General features: G+C 36.8%; 2 protein-coding genes across 7 annotated transcripts in view; one reads left to right on the forward strand and one right to left on the reverse strand.

Moving 5' to 3' along the window:
* The window catches only part of lpin2 (lipin 2), a 207011-nt gene extending 186931 nt beyond the window's left edge, over window positions 1-20080 (forward strand). For all 5 annotated transcript variants that reach the window (XM_063062490.1, XM_063062481.1, XM_063062499.1 and 2 more), the window contains exons 11-20: window positions 1478-1547; window positions 2167-2256; window positions 4037-4107; window positions 5080-5224; window positions 5979-6127; window positions 8010-8096; window positions 10050-10202; window positions 12904-13018; window positions 13240-13343; window positions 15855-20080. In XM_063062490.1, coding sequence (XP_062918560.1) covers window positions 1478-1547; window positions 2167-2256; window positions 4037-4107; window positions 5080-5224; window positions 5979-6127; window positions 8010-8096; window positions 10050-10202; window positions 12904-13018; window positions 13240-13343; window positions 15855-15999 — 1129 coding nt within the window. In that variant the 3' untranslated portion in view covers window positions 16000-20080. The remainder of the gene's footprint in view (window positions 1-1477; window positions 1548-2166; window positions 2257-4036; window positions 4108-5079; window positions 5225-5978; window positions 6128-8009; window positions 8097-10049; window positions 10203-12903; window positions 13019-13239; window positions 13344-15854) is intronic.
* A 22-nt stretch (window positions 20081-20102) lies between these two features.
* The window catches only part of emilin2b (elastin microfibril interfacer 2b), an 88424-nt gene continuing 87286 nt past the window's right edge, over window positions 20103-21240 (reverse strand). For both annotated transcript variants that reach the window (XM_063062458.1, XM_063062449.1), the window contains exon 7: window positions 20103-20449. In XM_063062458.1, coding sequence (XP_062918528.1) covers window positions 20118-20449 — 332 coding nt within the window. In that variant the 3' untranslated portion in view covers window positions 20103-20117. The remainder of the gene's footprint in view (window positions 20450-21240) is intronic.

The raw sequence follows: 21240 nt of genomic DNA on the forward strand, positions 1-21240 counted from the left end.
GCCATTACAAATATTTTGCTGCAGCATCCCAATGTGGAGGGTTTTTTTCTACTTTGACTAACCATACAAAAAATATTTCAGACCCGTAGAGTCTCCCCAAGAAAATAATATGATTACAAATGGTGTTCCTACAGAATGGCTACAAGGTGAAGGAAATCAATTGGGCCCTTAAAAGAGCCAACAGAAAAACCAGGAAGCCTAACGAGGAGGAACCAGTTGCTACTGCCTGTCTTCCCTATATTTCCACAGTTTCTGGAAGAATCACCAGGATCCTGAATAAATACCGGAGAGATACCATCCACAAACCCCTAAGGAAGCTCAAGCCACAGTTTATGCAGGTCAAAGATGACCTGGAACTCGGGTCACCTGGCGTTTACAGGATTCCCTGTGAATACAGAGAAGCGTATATTGGTCAGACGGGACGCATGGTAGAAACCTGAATCAAAGAGCACAGGAGGTGTATCTGTTTGGGTTATCCTGAGAAATCAGCAGTAGCAGAATATTGCTTTCATAATGACCATAGGATTAACTTCTGCACAAGACTACTGTGCTGTGCCAATGGCTTTTGGGACTGCCTGATAAGACAGCCATTCTAATAAAACTACAGAAAAATAATTTAAACAGAGATGATGTTCTTACTGTTAGCAAGAAATGGAGTTTGTAAACAAGGTGGGAGAGCAAAAACCTAACATGATAACACTAACCAATCAGGAGCGACAGGCTATGAGATATAAGTACCACAGGACTAGACGTGTCCTGATGAAGTTGGCAGAGCTTGTCATTGAAATGTCAATTATGATCGATACCTGTACTCGGCTGGAAGTGGAGAAGAATTCATTCGTCATATGCACTGGGAGAGCACTAGATCCTTCTTCGCTATAATTTGGCTTCTCTTATTTAAAGAGATGTAACATTTGGAAGCATTTAAAAAATTGTATGTTAGCTGGGGAACAGTTTCTCTGCTTGTTGTCAAATTGCCTGCTGACATCTGCTTGGTGCCTGTTCAAGGTGCCCGCCAGGTGGTTTTGCTACTTGCACACCAGGATATGAACAATTGCTTTCAGGAAAATAGAAGTTTGCAAGATATCTACAGTAATGTTCACTTCTTCCTTTACCTAGATCTTTCATGTGCAAATGATGAAGATTTGTTAAACTTCCTTCAAATAGAGCATATGTAGATTTTGTTATTACATATTGTGTGTGGTGAGGGGAGGAGTGAGGGAATTGGAATAATCCAGTAGTAAATGGCAAGGAGCTTGCTGCATTTAAGCCGAGAAACACATCACTTTAGTTTCTGTAAAGATGCATTTGTCCATTCTTTACAAACATTCTATGACTCTTATTGATTGAACATATCTGCAGTCAATATTAACAATATTCATATTACCAATGTGATAATATTTGTGTTTTCTGGTGTATGTTGTTTGAGCTGTTCATTTTTTTTCTAAAACTGACAATAGAGTATATACCTGTGCAGGTACTACAACTGGACATTGGCTGCTCCTATGATACTCAGTATGCAGGCTTTCCAAAAGTGTCTACCCAAGGTAAAAAAGAACCATCTGCTTTACATTAAGATTACTTGATGTATCATTTTCTACAAATAAGTTATTATATCAGGGTTTTAATCATTGCTTATTTGACCTGAAGACACCTTAAAAACTAATTTGTTATTTTTTACCACTTCATAAAATCTGTGGTTTGGGGGACTCATGAGCAGCCATTGTAATGCCACAGGTTTTTGGTCCAGTTGGAATTCAACACCAAGGCAACAATTCCTTTGGGCTGTAGGCTCTAGGCTTGTTCCTGCGGGCTGTAGAAAACCAGTTAGACATGGCCCAGGTATTAGCTAAATTCTGTAAGGATTGGTGCACTGGGTTCACTGGTCTTCACTGTCTCTAAACTACCCCATCCTCAACTTCCCCTTTTTAATTGTTCCTTGAATTGTAAAGCATGCTCTTCACCTTTCTAAAATGTAATACTCTGGTTTCTGCAGCCAGTGCTTTTCCCGATAAACTTCATTACCAGTGTATCATGCTTTAGAAACAATATTTTGTCTATAAATTTTTGTACCCTTTGTTTTCCATCAAGTGAAGACACATTACCCACATGTACCCATATTACCACAGATAAAACACTCACCCAGATTTAATCTACACTTTGTAGGAAGCGATTGATGACTGGGTGAAAATGAAGATGCCAAAGAAGTCTGGCAGGTGGTGGTTCTGGCGTAAGAGGGATAGTACCGTCAAACAGGTATGCTTATTGCTAACTTGTTCCATCAAGGGCAGAATGAAGCATGTGCCGTGTTCAGTCAAATGTGTCACATTGTGCAGATAAAGGAAGAAATTAGAATCCCTTTAATCATCTAATCTGATCTATATATTCAATGTGACAAAGGATGAATTAGATTGTTTTCCCAATGTTAATGTATGCTTATTTACAGCTTTTGTGTATGAAATAGTTCTAAACATACAACACACATACAAAGTGCATGAAACGTTTTTTTAAATGGATACATTCTTTGAAGATCATGCTTGGACATTAATTATCCTTGTTATTTTTTTTAGCCTGATCTTGTACAGGTTTTCCACAATTGACTAATGTTCAGTTTATGAATTTTGGCTGCTGTGCTACTGACTCTTGACGATATAGATGATCACTGTAATGAAACCATTTTTCATTATTGCTAATAAAATGCCAATATCTTGCATTAAGAATGCATTTTACAAAATTCTGTTTAACAGAATTCTTCACAAAGTTGCCCTTCTATAAAATGAGGAATGTCTATATACTTGTTAGGATGTTGGGTAGGGTAATGGCAAGTGGATTGGTACTGATCAAGTTGTGTAACTATTTTCAAACTAATAGTCCAAACTTTCCCAAATAATGCAGGTTTTTCCTTCAGTTGGGAAGCATAGGATTCCTGTTCAGGGGTGCACTAATGCAGTAATCCTAAACTTAAGTATTTACTTGCAGTTTTCCCAATTGTGCTTCATATGGACTTCTGGTAGAGTTCCTCAACCAATTCTCCAGCCGATTTGCTGGGATACATGCCCATTAAAGTTGTACTGGGTTAGAAATGAATGGAATGGCCATTGGTGACATAAAATTTCTGCTTTTGAAATTAATTGAACAAAATATTAAATATTTTGTTTTAATGCCTTTAATAGTGTAATGTATTTAAATATCAGACATCGAAAAGTAATCTCTTTTTGACAGCCAGCTGTCTAAACAGCTGTCAGAAGTATTTAATTCAAGTGATGCTATACAGTGCATTTATGTGGAAAGACTTGCAAGGTCTTTCAATAGGTTTTGGTTGGATTCAGAGAGTTGCCACTTGAAAATCTGCTCAGTTTAAATGCTGTCCCAGTAGGTGAGGCAATATAGCCATTCAGTGATTCAATGCTACCAGGTAATTCTGGTCCATTAAATTGAGTGTGATTTCAACTCCCCACTGAGTAGAGGCCATCCTGCACTATTCAGGGTCTCCATCCACCTAGCTTGCCAGAGCAGCCAGTGACTATTAAGCCTGTAATGTCCTTTCAGTTCTCCACCCACGTGATTCTTCTTTGGCTGTTTGTAGCCTGCAGCAAATACCCAGTTGGAAATAGGGGGTTTATGAGCAGATTCTTTCCAGATGGCTCTGGGGATTTCTTTGCTGCAAAACTCTAAAGATTGCATTGATAATCCTTTGGTCTCTGTGTGCACTGCTTGGAGTTTACTGTCATCCACAAGCAAGTTCCATTATGGTAGTGGAATTGCCATTGTAAACTAATAAATAACCAGAAGGAGCGAATACCATTTTAAATATCAAATTTACTTTTGCATGTATTCTATGCTAACATAGATATGGTTTAAAATGTTACATGGTTTACCTAATCTGGCCCTTAATAGGAAAAAGATTTTTGAAACAAAAATCTCAAACAGAATGAGGCTAACTCATGTAAATTCTGAAAGAACTGAGATTGCAGGCTTGAATAAATGCTGACATTATGTGGTTCTTTAACCATTGCTATTATGTGTGTGTTGGCAGCCTGAGACAAAACAAGAGAAACTGAGTGAAGCAGACAAAACTGGTCAAAGCCAAAACACTGTTACCAGCAGGTAAATTTTGACATATTTTAGCACAAATCCTAGGCACAATGCTTCATCATGTCTGGTGTCATTATTACATCATTATAATTTAAATTGATGTCTTAAAGTTACTGATTAACATGAATACCGAAGAATAAAGGGATTATTGGTCTAACTGCTGCCCTGTAGGAACTGAGGCTTAATCATAACATTATAAATACTTAGCACGGTGAAATGATATTTTGCACTAAAAGGTCAGTGATCAAATGGGTGAACATTTTAGATGTTGCTTAGGACTATGATGGGATCTAAAACCAAGCAACAGTATATAAATCAAGTTTTACATAAAGAGGTGATCTTCTTTCAAAGAAAAGCGTAAAATGCCAATGCTGAATAAGCAAGTTCGGATGTTAGAATAGAATTTATGAAATGGGAAAACCTCGACTTCTAACTCAGCTAGGTGTACGTCTGCAGTGATTTTGGTTTGTTATTCTCATTACGTGGATCTTTCAGAATTGGGCTGCTAATATCTTGGGAGCTTTTGCTATGACAAAGATTGCATATAAATGTGAATTGATAATGAAAAAGGATGAAGTACACAGGTAGTGATTAGGGTCACACTATCCAGTTGGAGAAGGACTTATTTAGGATCTGTGCTACTTAAGAGTGACTAATTGGCTCAAAGGATTACAAAGGTAATAGATCTAAAGTAGGAAATAAAAATGGAGATTCTTTTTTTTCTGAAAAGTCTTTGGGAAAACTCATTTTGTACATTTTAAAAAGTGATAATCAGGTAACTTTTTGACCTTGGTACTCATTGCAAGAAACTCCAGGATTTTGTAATTTTATAATATAGGATTTTAACAGATACATGCAACTTACACTTCACCCAGATGTCAGTTATGAAACTACTGATGTGATTTGAATGTGGAATATTTTGAATGTTTAATATTTGGCACTATTGAGTGAGTGACATTTCCCTCCAATTTATCACTTGCTTAGATCCAAGGAGGAAGATTCTTCTAGCAATGAAGACTCAACACAACTAAATGAACCAACAGCAAATGATCCAAAACTCACTGAGAGCACTAATAAGGATTATTCTGTCTCTTACAAGAAGTCTCTGAGGTTGTCCTCAGAACAAATTGTAAGAAAATTTTCAATAATGTGGCTCTTGGCTTAATTTAAACATACCTTAACATTTTACTAGATAGGTAGTTCTTCTTTATTGTTGACTGTACCCTTTGTATATAGAGGCACAGATCTGAACGGATTGGTTAAATCACAGACTGGTGTTCTGAGAGATTCTTACTCTTGTATCAAATTACTATATTTTTCTAATCATACTAAATTTCTCAAATGCGTATGTCTGCAGATTTACTTGCATTAATTAACCTTGAACACTTTGAAATATGTTTAAAATTTAAAGCAGTTTCCTTTGTTGTGGACTTACTGAACAAATTTTAACAAAGTACATACAGATGTGAGAAACTGAAGCAAGGCCTCCCAAGTATAGGAGTTTGTTTATTGTTTACACTATTTAAAAATTAATATTACAAATTAAGAAAGGTCTCCAGTTTGTGTTAGCGTGGCAGTGAGTAACTTTAAGTATTCTGGAAAAGGAAGGAATTTGCAACTTTAAAACTGCTTAGTAATTTAGTTCCAGTCCTTGAACATAGTCATGGAAATCTGTTTCATTCTTCAACACCTTCATGTAGCTACTGCCTTTACACACAGTCCATTGTCAGAAAGATAAAACATGGCTTTTTTTCCTAAAACTTTCCCTCCAGTAGTTGCTGGTGATTTGGTAGTGGGGAAATGCAGTTTGGAAATGGAGTGGAACAAGAATAACTAACTTTTTTTGCATCTCTTTTTCTTCGGTGTGCTCCGGTATATCGAAGGCAAGTCTTAAACTGAAGGAGGGGCCAAATGATGCAGTCTTTAGTATAACAACACAATATCAAGGTACCTGTCGCTGTGAAGGAACAATATACCTCTGGAACTGGAATGATAAAGTCATCATATCTGATATTGATGGAACAATAACCAAGTAAGTTGTGTATATTGGATGTTTGTGTGTGTATATACCTGTGTGTATATATATATATATATATATATAATAGCAGGCTCTTTTTTATTGAATGTACAGATAGAACTTTGTGTATTATAACTAATAGGTTAAAACCTTGTATAGTGATATTTCTGAACTTTATAATTTGTGTTCATTATTGCTACTTATGTGTATATTGCTGTTTTATAATGAACATGCTGCATAATCACTAGAGGGAAGAAAGTGTATCAACTACCAGCCAATATTTTTTTCTGTGCCATGTCATTATGAATCATGGAGGTTACAATTATGATACTCAGCTTTTTTCTAAGTAAAATATGTGTTTCTTTGACTGTTTATGTGGATGTTTAATTCCTCAGTTGTCACAAGCACCATGCCATTTGTGAACAAATTTATATCCTGCACTAGTGCTTTTCAAAAATGAGTTATGATCTCTTGAACTGTACTTTGATCTTTTGGTAGCCCAGTTGTTGCTCTATAGCATTCATTATCCTCACTCCCTTGATTGTTGTATGATCCAGCCTTCTTTTGTTCTGCTTCATTGTCTTTTTCCAGTGTCCATATGCTTTTGAATCATTCTATAACGACTCTGAGCAGCTTCTTACAGTGAAGTTTTAAGTTTCCACTCAACAGCACCAGGATTTTCAAAGGTCATCTAATTTATAAATCTGTTTCTATTCTCTCCTTTATTACTTTCATGTGTTCTAAAATTCTTGTGTGTCTGAGTGCAGCCCTTTGAGTTTTGCATCATTCCCTCTGAGCACCACGAGCTGTAATTCTCTGGGCTTTTTGATCCTCTCAGCGTTAGCACTGGCTCACTGGAAATCTCAAGGAATGCATAGAATGAGGCTGTTTAACATTTTAAACTTACTCTGTCATCGAGGCCAAGACTGGTCTGTGACCTTCCACCAAAATCACTTAACCATATCCCCCTCAACAAATACTGTCAGTTTTCTGATTTAAGATTAACAATTGACAAGCATCACTCTTGCAAAAGCATTCCACATTTCTGCTCTTCACCTCTGTGAGGCCTAGCTCTAATTTTAAGACAATGCTCCATAGTTCCGGTTTCATCAGACAACTTGCATGTACTTTTGCTTTGTTTCCTGGAAGCTTTGATAACTTTGACCATATCATCCCTGTTCCTAACCTTTGGCATTCTGAATTCTAGTTGCACGTTATAATTAACCCTTGGTTTGGGTTATTTCAGATATGATTTGCTCCTTTCAGGGCTAATATATCCACCCAGAAATCTATCACACCCAGTGTGATGCCCAGAAATCCATGTGATCACGTACAGCAGCAGTGTAATTTCTAACCCCACATATTCCAGACCTCCTGATATAAAATCCATTATTCCATTGGATCTTTTGAATAAACTTAATCAATCAGGTTCCTTTATATTACTGCCAGTCAGAAACCCTTCTCCCTAAGAATGTCATTTGACTGCCAACACCATCAGCAAAATATCCCACCACCTTCTAGGGGTAGTCTAGGCCAGACTCTCTTCACCCTACTTCTAAAATGTCAGGCAATGTGGTAATGAGCACCCGTTGGCTAGTGTTATCTTTTTTCCAGAAATCTTGTTAGACTCTTTAATGTTCATTACATGGAATGACATCAATGCATTCTTAAAAATGCATTTCGGTACGTAGGTTGTGATAATATTAAAGTCCATATTTAATTAGTTTTTTTGTTTCTTAGCTATCAAATGTGCTTCTGACTTTTTATTAATATAAAACTTAATTTTAACTTCAATTAATTTTGGACCGTAATTTATGACAAACCTGTCTACAGACTTTTAATAACTTCTTTGAAATTTATCAGCTGCAGGGAATTTATTGTAACTTTTTACTTGTAGATCCGATGCACTGGGACAGATCCTTCCTCAGCTGGGTAAAGACTGGACCCATCCAGGGATCGCAAAACTTTATCACAAGATACACGAGTATGTGTTTTGCAGTCATGTTTCAGCAAAAACAGGCAAAGCAAAATAAAATCAATTCATATTGTCAATTTCTTTAGGTAATAGCAGAAAGTAATGGAAATGCACAGTGGTTTAGGCAGCATCCTTGAGAAAGAAGAGGAGTTAATGTTTAAAGTTCCACTACCAACTACTCTTTCACTTTTAGAATGATGAGATTTATTCAGATTTGGGTCAATGGCATTAGAAGCCTCAAGGTCCCTACCTAAATGGGCATTATTTTAGGTCATTTCTAAATTTCTAAATTCTTCTGATCTTTTGCACCAAAAAGTACACAATTTTAGATGCCAGTAATCAAATAGAACAGGGCACTTAACTCTTTAAATTTTATTCTTCAGAAACTAAATGTGCTCAAAGTAATTACAGTATTAATCCTAGATTGAGCCTCTTAAGATGATGTAAAGATTAAGTTTCTTTGTCATATGTACATCAAAGCATATTTGTGGTATTCTCTGGATAAAATAGTTGGTATGTGGGGTTTCAATCTGATAAATAGTTCAGCCTTTCAAGGCTAATCAAGTTGGCCCTCCGTATCCGTGGGTTCCGCATCCGCGGATTCAACCAACCGCGGATTGGGATCAGGAAAAAAAAACGAAGTTCTCTCTCCAGCACTAGTTGTTTAAGCATTGTTTGCCTTGCGTCTCATTCATTTGCTACTTGTGTTGTGAGCGAGAGGAAGGAGTTTAAGGCTAGTAAGGGATGGCTGGTTAGCTATATAAAGCACTACAGCCTCAAGAACTTAAAGATCATGGGAGAATTGGCATTGGTTGATGCAGAGACAGCATCAGCATTCCCAGAAGAGCTACGATGGCTGTGTCTGTACTGAACATGTAGATTTTTTTCTTGTCATTATTTCTAAACAATACAGTATAGCAACTATTTACGTAGCATTTATATTGTATTGGGTATTTTAAGTAATCTAGAGATGATTTAAAGTATACGGGGGGACGTGCGTAGGTTATATGCAAATACTACGCCATTTTATATATGGGACTTGAGCATCCGCGGAATTTGGTATCTGCGGCGGGGGGGGCGCGTCCCGGAGCCAACCCCCTGCGGATATGAAGGACTGACTGTACAGCTGGTAGTGTAATGTTCATTCTGCGTATAAATTTCTATAAATTATGATGATATCCATAAAATAAAATCTATTGGATCTTTGTTTTTATGATTCAAAACCTAGCTAATTGTTTTAAGTTTTGTTTAGTGTCATAGATGGTTTGGTTCAACTCTAACCAATAGCCTTGCTACTTCATGTCCTTTTTTTTGGGGTGGTGGGGGATGTTCCACTTTATTTTAAAGCCCCTTTACATATCAGGGCAAAGTGTTTTACAACCAGTGAAGTCCTTCTGAAAAATAGTTACTGCTATACTCTAGGAAAGTCAGTGACTAATTGGCACACACCCAGCTCTGTCACATTGTGAAAATGATGGGCTAATCAATTTTAGAAATGTTATCATCATAAAAATTGGATAAGACATTGGGGATATGGTTAGGTACACGGCTCCAGGGCCCATGGTTTGATCCTGACCTTGGATGTGATATGTGTGAAGTTTGCATGTTCTTGTGAAGAAACATTGGTTTCTGATAGATTCTCCAGTTTTGTCTCATAATCCTAAATTATGCTTGCAGGTTAATTGGCTGCTGTAGGTTGCTCTTTAAGTGACCAAAAAAAAACCCCTGTAAGTTAGTTAATGAGCTGGTGGGGGGAGAAGCAAATGGGAATGGAGTAAAATAAAGCAAAGTGACTACAATAGAACTCTAAATCTCTGTATAACTCTGGCTAGGGAACAAAATTGGCCAGCAAAACAAAATCATGTTGAACTTAAAACTAATAGTTGTGCAGGAATTAATTAATATCTTAAATATGTCCCCAGACAATACACCAATAACATTGTTTACTGTTCTTTGTTAAAGGAATGGTTACAAGTTTCTATACTGTTCAGCACGTGCCATTGGCATGGCAGACATGACAAGAGGGTATTTGCATTGGGTTAACGACAAAGGAACAATCCTTCCCAGAGGGCCTCTATTGCTGGCGCCCAGCAGTCTCTTTTCAGCACTTCATCGGTAAGTTGCAGGATCTGCAATCAGTAAGGAATTTGAAAATGTTTTGCTAATTCCTTAACGTAAGTTTTATTTTACTGATTCCACAAGTATATTTCACTGATGCACTTTTTTTTTTAGATTTGAACTACCATTATTATTTTCTTTTGAGATTTTGTAGTCATCCAACCTGCCCAAAAATTTTCTTACCACTTAAAAATCCCTAAATGAGTTTCATATCAAGTTGTTTCTGTAGATAAGTGGCCTTATCTGCCAAATCTAGAAGGTTTGGTAGATGAATTGAATCTTGATTTGTGCCCAGTCTATGAGGAGAGACCTAGATCTTGTGGACAGCCAAAGTTCTTCCCAGGGCAGAAATGGCTAATGCGAAGGGCCATTAATTTAAGATCTTTGGAGGAAAGTATAGGGGGGATGTCAGAGTTAAGTTCTTTTACACACAGGTGGATGCATGGAATGCACTGCCAAGGATGGTGGTAGAGGAAAAGACAATGGGGTTATGTAAGGGACACTTAAATAGGCATGTAGATGAAAAAAAATGAAGAGCTATATGCATGGGAAGAGTCGGGATGGTCCTGGAGTAGGTTTAAAGTCCGGCACAACATTGTGGGCTGAAGGCCTGTATTGTGCTGTGATTTTCTATGTTCCGTCATTGAGGTTTAAATGGATAAAAGTACAAAATATTACTTTAGCCAGAAATGTTTTACCAGTTGATGTATTGGCCTGCTGGAGGAAAGAGCGCTTATGGCTAATGGCAAGCATTCTGATATTGTTATTGACAAGCCCTTCTTGGATTCCAAAACACACATGCACTTCAAAGATCACTTGTCAGTTGTTAGGTATGCGACGATGGAGTACCCAGAGGCACATGACAAGATAGGCCAAAGCCAGCATGGTTTCCTGAAAGGAAAATCCTGCCTGAGAAACATACTGCAATTCTTTGAGGAAATTACAAGCAGGGGAGACAAAGGAGATACAGTAGACGTGCTGTACTTGGATTTTCAGAAGGCCTTTGACAAGGCGATGCACATGAGGCTGCTTAGCAAGATAAGAGCCCATGGAATCACAGGGAAGTTACTAGCATGGGTGGAGCATTGGCTGGTAGAAAACAGAGAGTGGGAATAAAGGGGTCCTATTCTGGCTGGCTGCCGATTACCAGTGGAGTTCCACAGGGGTTGGTGTTGGGACTGCTGCTTTTTACGACGTATGTCAATGATTTGGACTACACGATTAATGGATTTATGGCTAAATTTGCCGATGATACAAAGATAGGTAGAGGAGCGGGTAGTGTTGAGGAAACAGAGAACCTGCAGAGAGACTTAGGTAGGTTAGGGGATTGAGCAAAGAAGTGGCAAATGAAATACAATGTTGGAAAGTGTACGGTCATGCACTTTGGTGGAAGAAATAAACGGGCAGACTATTATTTAGATGGGGAGAGAATTCAAAATACAGAGATGCAATGGGACTTGGGAGTCCTTGTGCACGATACCCTAAAGGTTAACCTCCAGGTTGAGTCGGTTGTGAAGAAAGCAAATGCAATATTGGCATTCATTTCTAGAGGTATAGAATATAAGAGCAGGGTTGTGATGTTGAGGCTCTATAGGGCACTTGTGAGACAACACTTGGAGTATTGGGTGCAATTTTGGGCTCCTTATTTTAGAAAGGAGTTACTGATATTGGAGAAGGTTCAGAGAAGGTTCACAAGAATGATTCCAGGAATGAAAGGGTTATGAGAAATGTCTGGCAGCTCTTGGGCTGTATTCCCTGGAGTTCAGGAGAATGAGGGGGGAAATCTCATTAGAAACATTCTGAATGTTTAAAGACCTGAACAGATTAGATATGGCAAAGTTATTTCCCATGGTAGAGGATTCTAGGACAAGAGGGGACGACTTCAGGATTGAAGGACGTCCATTTAGAACAGAGATGTGGAGAAATTGCTTTAGTTAGAGGGTGGTAAATCTGTGGAATTTGTTGCCACGAGCCGCTGTGGAGGCCAAGTCATTGGGTGTATTGAAAGCAGAGATAGGTTCTTGTTTAGCCAGGGCATCAAAGGGTATGGGGTGAAAGCAGGAGAGTGGGGATGACTGGAAGAATTGGATCAGCCCATGATTGAATGGTGGAGCAGACTCATTGGGCCGAATGGCCTGCTTCTGCTCCTATATCTTATGGTCTTGAGGGGAGAAACGTGGTTTAGTTATTGGATAGTTGAATCTCTCACTGTGTCTGCAATGTGTTGCTTGAGATAATCAAAAAGGAGGTTGCTAGATTATGTGCAGACTTCTACCAGCATATGTTCAGGACACACTTCGTAAGTTTGTTTGTAACTTTACAGTATACATGTTATTGCTTAAATTTAAAATTTCTTAGTACTTTTAGTTTTAAAAAGTCGCATTTCCTGTAAGTATTTCATAGAAATATTTTCCAAAAGGGCTGGTAACCAAAGAAACAAAAAGATTAATTATTCAAGCCCTCTGACAATTATTTTCCTTGAGGTGTAATTAACTATATAAATCATGGATTAATTGCACTGACCAGTAATCCATGACAGATAACTAATTGGATCCCAGGCCACAATCCACAAAAAAAGAGGAAATGGTCTTGGGCATGAGCAAAACATCAGCCTTTACTGCTATGTTGCTAGATATGCCACAACAGTAATAATTCTCTAACCAATTTTATGTCTGACATTGTACCCATTTATTTGCAGAGAGGTAATAGAGAAGAAACCTGAAAAATTTAAAATAGAATGTTTGAATGACATCAAAAACCTGTTCAATGTTTGCAACGAGCCTTTCTATGCTGCTTTTGGGAACCGGTCCAATGTAAGTTGCCACCAGTACTTTGATCCTTTACATTGAAAATAGCGCAGTGAATATTCTACAGTTGGAAAATAAGAACTCGAAACTTTCACAAACAAAATTAAAATACATTTTAGCCTCAGTCTTGTAATATAAGTGATTTGATAACTTGAGATTTCAGTAGAAATAGTGGGGAAGGGGGATGGAAGAGATTACAAAATTTAACATTTTATGTCCTTTTTTAGGATGTTTGTGCTTACAAGCAAGTAGGCGTCCCAGACTACAGAATCTTTACAGTTAATCCCAAAGGTGAATTAATACAGGAGCAAACCAAGGGTAATAAATCTTCGTAAGTATTCATACTGGTCCTAGCAGTTCCTTTTTTCCCCCTCTGTTCTTTAACTACAGATGCCCTTTTCAGAAAGCTGCACAGGATCAAACAGGATAGAATTGGGGTGGTGATGTATCAGTATATGGGAGGGAGATTGAAAATCTGGTCGAGTGAGGCCATAACAACAACCTGTTTCTCAATGTCAGCAGGATTAAAGAGCTTATTATCGACTTCAAGAGAGGGGAACTAGAGTTCCATGAGCCAGTCCTCATCGGAGGTGGAAGGGGAAGCAACTTTAAGTTCCTCTGTGCTTTCACTTGAGAGGATCTGTCCTGGGTCCAGCATGCAAGTGCCATTACAAAGAAAGCACAGCAACCCCTCTACATTGCGAGTTTGTGAAGATTCGGCATGATATCTAAGACCTTGACCAACTTCTATATTTGTGTAGTGCAGAGCATATTGATTGTTGTATCACAGCCTGGTACACCAACGCCCTTGAAAGAAAAATCCTTCAAAAATCAGTAGGTGTATCACGGGTAAAGCCCTCCCCACCATTGACCACATCTACATGAAATGCTGTCACAGGAAATGCAGTGTCCATCATCAGGGATTCCCACCATCAGGGACAAGCACAAAAATTGCTACTGCAATCGGGAAGAACGTATAGTAGCCTCAGGACTCAGCACCGGATTCAGGAACAATTACTACCCCTCAACCATCAGGCTCTTGAATCGAAGGGATAACTTCCCTTGCCCTGTCACTGAACTATTCCCACAGTCTATGGACTCATTTCCAAGGACTATTCATCCCATTTTCTCTATTTATTATTTATTTTTTTCTCAGCTCAAACTGGTAAAAGCCAAGCACACTCATTTGTCAATTGCTAGGAACTTTTAGACTATTCTAGTAGTGTTTAGTGTTGTGGCTTCCTGAAGATTTACTTAGATATTACTGTGTAACTGTTGAAGTTTTCCCTGTATCCTGTCATATTAGTCTTAAGTTCCATTACTCGGTAATATAAATGTATTTATGAATGTGTTTACTTCTAATGACCATTTTATGCGCGTCTTTCTTCTCTTAACTGCTTGAGTGGGCTCAGTTGTAAGTGGTCTGCTCCCGTGAGCAACACTTGCAGAGTCGCAGGCTGTGATCTTGATGGGCTACTTTGAGTGCTGGCGGTACCTTTTCCCGGTTTCCTGCCTGCCTATTCAGCGGTGCACCACTCGTGATTTACTTGCTGTCATGCCCAGCGCTAGCTCCTGGCATGCCCTGGCGTTTTCCCCAGGCAGCGGCTTTATCACTGCTGTTTCTAAAGCTTGAGGATGTTGGTTTTTATACCTACAGCCAAGTTTTAGTTTCAGCTGCCCCTAAAGTGGAGAACAGATGCTGACCAGAGCACTGCCCAATCTGGGTAGAGATCTGTCTGATTCTATTTATTATTATTTCTTTATTTTTGTATTTGCAGAGTTTGTCTTTAGTAGACTTGTTTGAACACCCAAGTTGGTGCAGTCTTTCATTGTTTCTGTTATGGTTATTATTCAATGAGGTTATTGCATGTGCTCACAAGAAAATGAATCTCAGGGTTGTATATGGTGACGTACATGTACTTTGATAATATCCCAGTCCCACGCACTGAGTTCATCTGTCTAGCCTGTCAGCCACCTTGCATTAAAATATTGTTTAGGTTAGCAAACCTTCCTGGCCTGCAACACATCATTTGTGTGTTGCAATACTTCCTGTTGAACCATAGAAACAAATTGGCAAGATAACAAATTTAGTGCTTGGTCACTGCTGAGGGAGCTAAACCCTGCTACTCTATTGCCCCTAAATTGAGAAATTTATGGTCAATAATAAAAACATTGCTGAAAATTATCAGCATGTCAGGTCAAGTCTGTGAAGCAGAGTTAACTTTGCAGGTTAATGACTTCAGAACTTGATGTTACAGATCAGTGATGATTAACATTGATAATGATTCTGTAATCCTTGCTGGAGAAAGTGTTAAATGAGGGTAACGCTTGGTCTGTAGTATCTTCATTCAATTCTTTCTATGAAAAAACAGGTTTAAGAAACTGTTGGCTTGTACATGGATAAGGACTTGGTTAAGGTAACACAGACACACATTAAGAGATGCTGCTCTTTGGTCCAACAAAATGTATGAGAAAATTGGAAGTGGTGCTGGGATGAAGGATTTTGGGACATAAATTCCATACTTAAAAAAATATTGCTTCTTTATTCAATGCAACATACATAAAATGCTGGAAGAACTCGACAGATCAAGCAGCATCCATAGAAATGAACAAACAGTTGACGTTTCAGGTTGAAGCCCTTCTTCAGGACGTTTTATTCAATGTTTATGGTTAATAAGTAAACTTGTACTGATCACCAATAATTTCAGTGCACACATTTTATTTTACAGCCAATCTATCTCAGAGGGGTGTTTTTAAGAACCGAACTGTTTTCTTTTAAATATACTTTTAACATTGTTTTCAAGAAAAAATATCTAATTTCAACCTTCTCTTTCCTTTTTAGGTATATCAGATTGAGTGAGCTTGTTGAACATGTCTTCCCTTTGCTCAGTCAAGAACAGTGTTCTGCTTTTATTTATCCAGAATACAGCTACTTCAACTATTGGCGAGATGTACTGCCAAGTATCAGTATGGAAGAACTTAAATAGGTATTGGCATTCATCCAACTTCTGTCAAAGAAACTCCTAGTACTGTACAACAAATCTGATAAGAATTTTTTTTTTACGTACTGATTCAACTGTTGTAGAAGCATGTTAATACCAGCACTATTCTCAGGAATATAGCCAAGTGTTCATTTGACCAGTTGGTTGCAGCAGAAGGAAAACCATGATTTTAGTCATGAGCATTGCACATACTGTTAGTACTTTACTCTCATCCTTCCAGTTGCTACTTCAAGTAACTTTTTAACTAAACAGCTTGGTTTAGATTAGAAATTATGCAATATATTGAAAATGACTATTTTTAATACCAAGAAAATGGGATCAATCCATTGGAATTTAACAATGTCCAGTTACATTTTGTAGCAACAATCAGAATCATGTTGCAAAACCTCATGTTATTTGGTGCTGCTTCACCTGTGGTGTAAATGAATGCCAATTTTGTATTTGTTTTCAATGATAAAAAATTGCACTTTCATACTATAAATCAGATATAAGTGATTCCTGAACATTCAAATGGATGAAAAAGTCTGTGTGCAACCTGACATTTACTAGCCATTGACTGTGTGTGTAGACAGACTACCTGTAAGTTTTATGTATTTTATAACCAGTTGCCATATACATTATCTATCTCTCATGAATGCCTTCAATTGATAAAATGTTTGCCAGAGTAGAAAAAATGTTTTACATTGAGGCATTTCACAGTACAAGAGATTCTTTCTGTGAAAGATATAGATTAGTGTTATGAAAACACATGGAAAGATAATCTTTACAGTTCTTAAATTGAATATAGTGAAAGATAAATATCTAATAATCATATTTCATAGAGCAACTGTTCTTCACTTTATTCGTGCCAGAAATATTTCCATTTTTTTTTCAAAGGGCAAGAAATTTTGAATTTTATTTTAATCACCTATCCTATAGAAATTTTAGGGAGCCTTTTTGTAATCAGTTATAATCCTGGTAATTGGTTTACAGAATTTTTTCACATCTGTGCATTCTGATGAGGCTAGTAAATTAGCATGTCTTAATGTAAAAGCTATACAGAAATTATGTTGATATTCAATGTTATGTTTCTGAGCATAAATGATATTTGCACAATAGCAAGAATCTAAGGAATTGAAATGTTGATTTTGTTTTTGTATGATCATTGATAACCAGAGCACAGTTGCAACGTACAGCTAGAATTTCAGTGATTGTATTAGAAAATGTGTCAGTATTATACAGCAGAATGTGTAGCATTGTACACATGTATAACATCTTGCTGAGACATTAAATACAGAGCCATGGAATAAATAACATAAGAAACCTTATTTCTGTGTGATCTGGACTATTCAGGTAGCAGAAAATGAGACAATCACCAGATAATTTGAGAAGGTAGTTTTGTTTCATAGTAGTTTGAAACTGAGCGTTTATATCGAGTAGCACGGGTCCCTTGCTCATTTGTATTACAATGTTGGGGTTGGGAAGCTTAACCAAAATATTTTGGTAATACATTTTTCCAAAATCTCAATCTTCCAGGGAGAATATTGGCAAGGCTTTTAATGCACACATAAGCAGTAATGTATTAACCTAACAAATATAACAGAAATATAAACATTAGAGCAAAAAGAAAGCCTGTTGCATCAAATAGAATGATCAACAGTATAATTTAGATGAAGTAGTAGAGAGGTAAATATTATTCACCCATGAAAATTACATATATCATTGTGTATTAATTCAGTTATTTTAATACCGATGAAGTATAGGCACAATGGTAAAAATAAAATTGTATATTTTACAAAAAGTGTTAATCAGTCTATAATGGTGAAAAGGATAAACAACATTAATAAAACAGTAATCTATCCTCACTGGTGACAATACTTGAGACCAGATCATTCTCTTGATAAGACATGTCAGAAATTCAGCTTCATTCCAAGTGCAAAATACTTCTCCCAATGTTGTTTCCATTTTTGGAGGTGGGGAGGGGGCTTGTTTCCATATGTGCTCTGTGTCCACACCTGCTATCATCCACCCATCTTACAGTAATCATACATTGTTTTTATTAGCAAATGTGCTTCAATGTTTTTAATAATTGCAAATAAAAATTAACAATTGATTTCTTAAAATTAGTTATACTAGGTTAACTCATAGGGCAACATTAATGTAGATTTCCCTGGGCTTAAAGCTTCATCTTTTCTAAAACTGGAAGAATTGATTGATCATACAAAATTATTTTAAAAAGGGCTGGAAATACTCAACTGGTCAAAACAACTCCTCTAGAGCAAAGGTTCTCCAAGACAGTGTCAGACTTGAGTACTCTGGCAGTTTTTTTTTCAGAATTGCAGCATCTGCAGTTCCCCCCCCCCCCCTTTTTTAAAGTGGAGGTCTAACTTGAACATTAAAGTGAGATATTCATAATATGGTAAAAAACCTACTCTATCAAAGTATCCAATATTGGAACAATAAAATATGATACTGCTAAATAGCAGTAGTGGGAAGGACGTGATTCATTCAGACCTTGCCACAGTTTCTTCTGAATACTTAAGTGAAAAATCGTATTTAAAGGTTGCCATAAAAATAGATCATCCCAAATTGAAATGGTGAATGAATTTTTATAAATTCTTAAATGCATTGTCTGAAATTAAAATTATGTAGTTCCAACAGTGTATAAAAGCATGAAAATGGCATTAGCTATTAAGTTTTAAGTTGCATTAATTTTCAAGTGTCCTCTGAATTAAATACTCTGGCTTATTTAGAAAAAAAATGGTTAAGTGTTACAATGCTAGATAATTATCTAATTGTATGAATTAATATTCATCTTTTTCCAAAAGACAATTATATTCTTATTGTAAACTTGTAAGAAAAATGTTAATTTATTTATAGCAAGTATTATGAAGCTGGCGATGGCTTATAGTCTGAGTTGTGACCCGAGTTCAAGGCGGTTTATATTGTGATTGGTTAATTCTGAATTGCATTCCATCAACCATATTTTCCCACCTTTGACTGTTCATTTTACTTGCACTGTTCAAAGATTTTGCCTAATGGCTTTGGTTATCCTCCTGGAAATTTTATATTTTGTTAAAAACAAAGCAAATGCCAAAACAAGGAAATAGCTCTCTTTTTTCTATCATCATCATCATCCTCCTCCCCAAAAAAAAGCAATGTTGTCTCAGCATTTTAGCAAAAAGCACGAGTCATATTCTTGCTTGCAATATGCAGAAACATGTAAATTTTGTTTCATACACTCTTGTTAAATGTGCAATGTACCATAACATTTTGGATCTTGACGAGGTTTTGATTTTGTTGCTATGCACCCAAGCTGCTTTGAACTGACTTATTCCAAGTATAATAAACTACTGTGTCCATTAGCACAAAGCTTGCATATAATAAAGCACAGCTTGTTTAACTTTGTAAATTATTACCTTAAATCTTTGCAGCCATTAATGCAATTTTATTTTAATCGCTCCAATCAAATTACTCCCAAGAGAACTGTTCATTAGAAAATTGTCATTGGTAGATTTGTGATACCATTCAAATATTAGATTTAATGCTACCTTAGTTAAAATTTAAGGGTAGGTTTGCAAAAATTATGGGCTATTTTCACTTGATTCAACTGCAGTGAGGGGAAAATCCATGTTTGTTAAATTAAAACAAGACATTTAATATGACTGAAAATACCTACGCCAAAATATTTAAAAGGCAATATTGTTGCTATCACATGTATATAGTTTGCTCATTATTAAATATGTAAAACAATAATGACCTTTTCTCAGCTGACTGAGCTTGGAATCCAGGACCTTTGACATTCTGGTAAACTTTGTCAACAAGTAAAAATATTTAAAAGTTGATCTTTAACTCTCCACTGGAATTTTTTTTAGTTAGTGTAATGGAATGTGATCATAATCCTATTATTGAAAAGGTTATTTAAGAGTATCCAATAATAAAAAACATAAACCAGAAGCTTATCCAGAATTCTAACTTTGTGGATTTAGCCCTTAACATTGAATTGACATTTTATAAAATAGTATTTTTTTTTACTGTCAAATTCAGGAATATCCACATCCTTTTCACACACGCCAAGTCATTGTGTGTTTTTAGAGTTTGTATGGCCTGTGCTTTCAAGGTAGCTAGCTCTGAGGGGATGTTTCATATAGCAAAGTTCCACTGAAAGCTGAATACATTTCGTCTGTGTTGACCAGTTTACCATCAATCACAATAACACTCACTTCATCTCCAACTTTAAGATTCAGAATAAGGGTGAAGGTCCCAACTCCTCCACAAATCTCTCTTCTCACAAAGGGTCTTTGAGATTCCAACAGTTCAATCTGATAGCCAGAAGTGTCCATCTGCATGACACTTTGATTAGAAACAGAGAGGATTGCTTCAATGTGTTCATTCCTCTGAGGAGCAAGGACTGCAGTGATCAGGTATTGTCCCTCAAAAGGCGCTGTAAATATACCTGGAATAAAGTAAAAGGTAATTCGAATAACCCATGATCAAGAGCATTATACCTGCAAATCACTGAATTGGACATCTCTGATATGCCTTTTACCAGCATTAGTTTGTAATTTCAGATTCCTCTCATCTATGTGAGCTCCAAGACCTATCTTTTGCTACCTATTTAATGCCATTTTCACCCAGTATTACTATGTGATCTTCCAACTCACGCATAGTCTCCACCCCACTTCCTTCTTTGTCCCCTCCAGCTAAGGAATGTAATCAATACAAAATTATTGACGATGTGTTTCTTTCACTGACTTAAGTATCCAGCATTTATTTAAATATTCTTCAATTTCCATCTCAATTCTGCTAGACACAAATGTGTTCTTGTATAAAAGTTTCATATGGTTTTGTACATCATTCCAACATTCAAAAAAGATTGTTTTAAAGGCAGCGAAAGTACTGATTTCTTGGTGTATCTGGACAATGGAAAATCAGTTGCATGGTTATTAGGGCTTTTAAGAACCCTTTTATTTCAGAGATTATCAAAATTTCTAGCCTGTTGGTGTTTTGTACATGAAATCTGCACCTTGCTTTCCAGAGCTTTTAAGTCTTTAGATTATGCACATTGGTTAACGAGGTGAACCAGTTTTAGAAAAAAGCCGAACAATTTACATTATTAATAAGTGGGACAAAAATAATTTTTCTTAACATTCTTTGTTTGCAGTGTTTGTGAAGCTCCTGTTAGATGGTGGTGCATATACGCTCAGGAGCCAACCAAAGGTGCTTTATCTTTTCTAAATGTGTTTT

This window comes from Mobula hypostoma, chromosome 1 (genome assembly GCF_963921235.1).
Source record: "Mobula hypostoma chromosome 1, sMobHyp1.1, whole genome shotgun sequence".
NCBI classification, from domain to species: Eukaryota; Metazoa; Chordata; class Chondrichthyes; order Myliobatiformes; family Myliobatidae; genus Mobula; species Mobula hypostoma.